The following is a 7,371-nucleotide window of genomic DNA, read 5'->3' as shown; positions in this document are numbered from 1 at the left end:
CCCCCCCCCCCCAGTGGCACAGCGGTACGTCTGCGGACTTACAATGCTAGAAACCGAGTTTCGATACCCGTAGTTGGCACAATACAGATAGCCCTTTGTGTAGCTTTGTGCTTAATTACAAACAAACAAAGAAAAATTGTTTGCTTTAAAGTAAAGCCACATTGGACTATCTGTTGTCCCAACCGCGGGGATGTGACCCCCCGATTTTTAACGTTGTACGTTCTTAAACTTACCGCTGTTCCACCGGGAGAGCTTGCAACTAAGTCAACACCGGCAGTTTGTTTGTTTTAGAATCTTTGCGCAAAACTAGACAAAAGGCTATCTGCTCATAGACTGGTGGACTAGAAGGAATATAATGAACAGTTTCTACTGCCAACTCGTGGATAACTCTAGTCTGACAGAATCGTGGGATTTGACTGTCACCCTTACAGCATCCTAAAGTTCGGGGAGCATTTTTGTGGCAAAAGATGTGAACCATGAACACTCAGATTAATGGTGTTATCACACTAACAACTAAGCCACGCTCGGCCCGCAGCAGGAATGAAGAGAAAATAAACAGAGATAACCCAAACGGTTCAAGTGCTCTGTAGGTTTTGCCCTCGCAGAAAGAGGTCAAAGTTTATCAGAGTATAATATATAAAAATATATTCAGACAGTTTGAATAACTTATTTGTTTCCCGCGGCCCAGCATGTCCAGGTGGTTAGGGCGCTTGACTCGCAATCTAAGGGCCGCGGGTTCGAATCCCCGACATACCAAACATGCTCGCCCCTTCAGCCGTGGGGGCGTTATAATGTGACGATCAATCCCACTATTCGTTGATAAAAGAGTAGCCCAAGGGTTGGTGGTGGGTGGTGATGACTAGCCGCCTTCCCTCTAGTCTTACACTGCTAAATTAGGGACGGCTAGAGCAGATAGCCCTCGTGTAGCTTTTCGCGAAATTCAAAACGAACCATATTGTTTCCCGGTATTCATTCAAGAATCTGGTAAGACTAAAACACGGATCCGTCCTGCCGAGTATAAAAACCAGATTTTCCACTCTCGGGAGAAATACAATGTAATATACTCACACAAACAGCACACACTGCTACCACTGTCCTCACACTGGCCCATAGGAACCCCACCCAGTTCCATACAGAAAGATGCGTCATAGCACGTGCCCTCGCGTCCGTCGGCTGCTACGCAGGCTTCCAATGCTACTTCGTTTTCCTTAGAACTGAGGGACCGAACGATGGACTGCGTATTGAGCCCAAGTTGTTCCAAATTCTGACTTCTACCGGAGACTGGGTCGAAGTAGTAAGTAGCTGCTAATAATGGAGATTTCTGAGGCTCCATGGATGCTGTAACATAGAGAAAATAAATCAATTAATAGCATACTAAGTATAAATCATAGGACGTCGTCAAAAATTTAATGTCATTATCACAAATTTACCATTATTTTTTGAAAGGTGAAACTTAGCGCAAGTAGGATTTGAAACCATAATCCTGAGAGTTTTAATATATCATAAATCATTCGGAAACATCGACAAGACCATTTTGGGTGATAACAGGCATTTTGAAGCCTAAAACTCATTTTAGAAGACATTTTTGCGATAGTATTCGGTACGTGTTGTGTTTAGTATCCGGGTTCGAATCCTAGTGGAGAGCATTATTTGAATTTCATTCTAGTTAACTGCATAAACAATTAATAAAAACAAGCGTTTTATTGGAATCCGTCATTAGACCAGTTTCAACACATTAGAAGTGACTATGATAATTCCATATAAAAATCTAAGCTTAAAAATACTTCATAACTATGTAATTGGTTATTTCTTACTAACCTTAGCGCAGATAGCCCTCGTGTAGCTTTGCGCGAAATTCAAAAACAAACAAACTTACTAACCTTAAATAAGCAGACAGATGGATTATTTCAGATATAAAAAGAAAAAAAATGTTAATGTTACAGTAATTGTGTGAAGGTCGTAATATATACTTGTTCCTTTGTTATTGAGTGCATAGCCGCATAAAGGGTTATTTGTGCCATGCCCACCACAAAGGTCAAACTCATAATTTTAGCGTTATAAACCCTGAAGCTATCTTGTTTTTTAATTAATAAAACAAGATAGAAATTAGCATTCCCTCTACTTACCTGCAAACATTTAAGATTTTTGATGGAAATTTAAAAAAAAATGAACAATGTGTTTGTAATTAAGCCCAAAGCTACACAATGGGCTATCTGTGCTCTGCCCATCATGGGTATCCAAACCAGTCCACTGACATACTGCTGTGTCACGGTGGGGGGGGGGGCAAGACAATGTGATAAAAAAGAAATAGGATCAAAAGTATAACATAGATATTAAATATTTTTTAATCCAGCACTCCAGAACAACTTGAAGGGAATCGGTGTTAAATACCAATCGCTGTATATCAAATTTTAAATGTTAAACTAGAAACAATTCTCTGTTGTGAAACGTTAACTAAAACACACTTTTTTAAAACAAAAATGTGTTATATCAATTATGCTCGGTGTGGTATTAACGAAAAGTGCAGGAACAGATCTTCTCGAACAACTTTCTTTGCTATAGCAACATGTGGTAATTAATGGAACTGAACGTTACACTCAGATATTCTGTGTGCTACAAATTCATGTTACCCCCAGTGGCACAGCGGCATGTCTGCTAGAAACAACGCTACAACGTTACAACGCTAGAAACCGGGTTTTGATACCCAAGGTGGGCAGAGCATAGATAGCCCAATGTGTAGCTTTGTGCTTAATTACAAACAAACAAACAAACCAAATTATGTTAAGTAACAAATATAACAGTACAACGCCAAAAACCATTTTTCGTAAGATGCTATTTCAAATGTGGTTGTGCTAAATACAAGTATTTTCTACCCTCTAGAGGTTGAGGTTGTTGAAGCGTAAGTCGATCCCACGTTCTAGTCTGGGTTTGGGTCCAAATTACGCACGATTCTGATTGTGGCCGTCATGGTCAAAGAGCGCTGCGTATATTGTAAAAGTGATTTCCAGAAAAACAGTCACCGCGAGCCTTTGATGATATTTTAAAAATCAAACGGTCGGAATTATAGTAGCAGCTGAAATACCCCCTCCCCCACCAACCCCCCTTTTTTACGGTGCTTAGTTTTGTACTGGAAGGCTGTCGCATAGCAAACAACTGTAATTACAGTTTTAAAATCACCAGAGGAAGGGCGTCCCAGCCCAAAACATTATGAATATCAAAAACGTTCATTTCGCATTAGCCATTGTTAGGGGTATATGTTTTCTTTTTTTTAAAAACTTTGAAATTAAAACACTTATCTCACAGATAACTCAAATTAAAGATTTTTATTAAGACGAGGAACTTTTTCTGACGGTGGAAAGTTCAACGGCTCATGTCTGAAAAATTTGAAGCTTTGGTCATGATGTTGCAGTAAGCCGACAAAATACCATTTCCGATCATTTTGTATCTATACATTTTTGTCGCAAACAAAGCGCATTTGTGTCTTCTCTTTGCATCAGAACTTACCAAAAGGTCCGGCACCCATAGCTCCGGTTGCTGGATACTCCCTAACTTCTCGAAGTCCATAATTTGTAGGATGGTTAATGACCTTTCCGAGGGCACTTGTGGTCAGTAAAACTTTCCAAAATACCAAATAGGATAACTATAAAAAATACATGTAACCAATCATTATAATCAGACTCCCTCACTGAGTATTACGTTTCGCTTTAGTTACTGGCGGAGAACTGAAGAAGTACTTGGATTTTGGGCATTTCAAGTTCCATATATAATTTAAAATACTTTCCAGAATGATCATGTTAAAACTAACACATATAAACTATAACGCTCTTTTTTGTAATAAAATAATCACAATAATGAATTTATTTCATTTTATAAACAGCGATTCGATTGTTAAAGTTAAGCAAAAACACAGTTATTATAGTAACTGACTACGCATTATTGTTTTAGGAACTTTATTGTTTAGTAATAAGTAACTTACTATAGTTCATAGTAACTAAACAATTGTGGTAAGTTACTCACTATTCATAGTAACTAAGTACAACATTGTTGTTTTAACAGCATGTTATTGTACTGTAGTAAATAATTTACTATTCATAGCAACAAAGTACAACATTATTGTTTTAACAGAACATTATTGTCTTGTGGTAAGTTGCTTACTATTCATAGTAACTAAGAACAACATTGTTGTTTTAACAAAATGTTATTGTAGTGTAGTAAATAATTTGCTATTCATAGCAACTATGTACAACGTTATTGTTTTAACAGAACATTATTGTCTTGTGGTAAGTTACTTGCTATTCATAGCAACTATGTACAACAATATTGTTTAACAGAACATTGTTATATTTAATAGATAGTTTGTTATTCATAGTTACTAAGTATAATATTGTTATTTTTACAAAACATTATTTTATTTTACGAAATAACTTACCATTCATAGTAGCTAAATACAATGTTGTTGTAATAATAGAACGTTATTTTATTTAATAAATAATTTGCTATTCACAGTAACTGAATTTAAGATTGATATTTTAACAGAGCGGTACTGTCTTGTGGTTACTTGCTGTTCATATGGTGACTAAATACAGCATTTAACATTGTTTTAACAGAACAATATTAAAATGTAGTAAGTAACTTATTGTTCACAGTAATCAATACAATACAATCACTGGATAATCCCAACTGCATCTTCTTGTACTCCAGATATTAATATACCTACATTGCGTCATAAGAACAACTCCGTTTCGGATATTCCAAACTTATTAAAAACCACGAAACGTTGTTTTCCTTGTATACAGTTTCTCATGATAATTAATATAATAATGTGGTTAAAAGCTGCGTTACATACAGTGAATGATTTTTGTTAAACATATACGTACAATATATACATATCTACTGTGCAAATGGTAAAGAAAATTATTCCAAATATTTTATATATTAAAACTCAACTTACTTCTAACCAATTATATTTTCTATTCACACGTGATTTCCAATTATTGACGAATACCCCATACCACCCAATAACTCATAGTTTTTAGATAAGTTCTTATATCTGCCAAGAGAAAAAGGGATTTACTTTTACTTACCATTTAGAACAAGCTACGAAACCGTACGAAATAAATAAATAATTTCCGTGTATAAAAATCAGATTGAGTTAGTCTTCACGGGGGGGAATCCCGGTGGAAAGTAGTAATATTGGCGTAACGACCAATGTAAAAATGTGCTTCAACGACCGATCCCTTGTGGCTTGTTCGCTCATTAACAGACCTCCTCACAACAGTTGGTAGCAGATCACGTGACCAGTCAGCTTTAATCTCAGTTGGCTGCCCGTGTCCAATTATTAAAAGCTTTACATTTCCTCTCGGCCATTATAAAAATCACATATATGCATATCTTCTTTTGTGATATTATGATCATGTATACAAAAGCTTTCCCTCCCCTTCCCTACACCGCCTTACCCTATTGACTCACACATTATTCTAACATAGCCGTTTGGATACTGCTTGGTCTGTCTAACAAATGGAATTATATTTGTGCTTACACCATAGAACATATTCCACATCCCCCGAGTGTTTTGGCGCCAAATCACTCATCAATAAATAATCCATTGTTTGGTGAGGTCATCAAAGCAAACTACTATGTAATTGTCTATATATATATATATGTTCTGAATTGTGCACTTTGTGAATATATATATATTTACCTTAAAAATTGTAGGAAATACAAACACGGAAACAACAAGTTTTGGATATCCGGATAAAAGATCACCATGTCATCGAAAGGCGTTATAAGTAGTCATTAGGCGAACGTTGCACCCAAAAAAAAAGCGGGAAAAGCCTTGTCCCACCGTTGTTATGGACAAACCAATTAACCTGGATTCGTCATCAATCCCTTTACGTTTTCGGAAATGGATTTCAATAAAAAGAGTTCCTACTATGGTTCAACCAATAGAAGCGGCCAACTATTTAATTCTTCCAAATCATTACCACCCCTTCTCTTCATTACCAAACAGTCATCAGTATCCTTAGGTATTATCAGTTGCTATTTCGCTACAAAGGCTGCGTTTGTGATTATCTAATTATTATACTTAGCCTTAATGCTTTACAAAATCGTGAATCGGAATTAGAACGTCACTTACATACATATATATATATATATAGGGCACTACTGATTTACCATGATTCACATCTGGGCACTGGATCGCTTAGATTTTTCATTCCGTAACACGTTATCAAAAGTCCTATTAAAGAGCCATCGACTGGTGTCCAAAACTATGTTGATACATTACTGTTTTGGCTTTCACCTATAGAATAAAGTTAGACGTTTTTCAGTGGCGTAGCCAGGTTTTCCACTCAGCCAAATACAACAATATTGTTTAATAGAATATTATTATATTTGTTGTTTGTATTGTTCCAGCTACTACTTGCTAATTTAATTGATTTTGTACCCCTTAACGATACAATGTCGTTTGTTTTAACATACATAACACGTTAAATCATATCTACATGTTAACATTTGGCGATTCCCCTCTCCCCTCCCGAGAAAAAAAAACGTAATGAAATTTATAATATTTACATTTATTACGTAGTTTAAACATACATATGCACTGTTGGCGAGAGTAGCTCATCACTTGACGGTAAGTTATCTGTTGGACACTGAAAGTACTCCATTTTTAATATTATGCTGGAAACGGTAGTCCTTTTCTTTACCACTAAAACATTGATTTTTGGCGGAGAAGGGAGCCGTGAGGATTTGCCACCTGTACTGAGTCAGACCAATTATCCTATAAAGCCAAATCGAAAAACAAGACCAGATCCTATGGTGATATGTAGTCTTTACTTCGATTTATTGTGTCTTAAGTTGTACTTATTTGTATATACTTCATGTGTATGCCGCTGCTATAGTTACCATAACCCTTGTTAACCATGCAGTACTTTAATTTGTATTCCAGGAACATCTGAGTGAAGCGCATATTTACTCTAAAAATATCCACATGGACTCTGCATAAAGTCCATCAAAAGAGATGTGGAAGTAAACAAAGTATTTGTTTTTGCACAGCACATGAATATTTGATTACGACCTCCAAATATATTATTTTCATGTGGATAAATTTCAAGGATAGCGGTAAAGAAAGAGTTAATGATAAGGTGGACTAGGCCAAGTAGACTAAAACACATCATTTATACATCAGATGAAGCGTTGACTGGTCAACCAGACTGAAATACATCAGATGAAGCGTGGACTAGGCCAAGCAGCAGACTAAAACACATCATTTATACATCAGATGAAGCGTTGACTGGTCAACCAGACTGAAATACATCAGATGAAGCGTGGACTAGGCCAAGCAGCAGACTAAAACACATCATTTATACA

The 7,371-nt window shown here is 36.3% G+C and overlaps 1 protein-coding gene across 1 annotated transcript in view; it reads right to left on the bottom strand.

Annotated features, from left to right (window-relative positions):
- LOC111086022 overlaps positions 1 to 5,182 on the bottom strand; it is an 11,643-nt gene extending 6,461 nt beyond the window's left edge. The window contains exons 1-3 of the mRNA XM_022387299.1: positions 5,085 to 5,182; positions 3,505 to 3,640; positions 1,069 to 1,338 (exon numbers count right to left, since the gene is read on the bottom strand). Of these exons, the coding sequence (XP_022243007.1) occupies positions 1,069 to 1,338; positions 3,505 to 3,640; positions 5,085 to 5,087 (409 nt within the window). The 5' untranslated portion in view covers positions 5,088 to 5,182. The remainder of the gene's footprint in view (positions 1 to 1,068; positions 1,339 to 3,504; positions 3,641 to 5,084) is intronic.
- Positions 5,183 to 7,371: the final 2,189 nt, after the last annotated feature.

Source organism: Limulus polyphemus, unplaced genomic scaffold (genome assembly GCF_000517525.1).
Source record: "Limulus polyphemus unplaced genomic scaffold, Limulus_polyphemus-2.1.2 Scaffold794, whole genome shotgun sequence".
NCBI lineage: Eukaryota > Metazoa > Arthropoda > Merostomata > Xiphosura > Limulidae > Limulus > Limulus polyphemus.
Note: the sequence above shows the minus strand (reverse complement) of the source record. Positions and strands in the feature narration are given on the sequence as shown.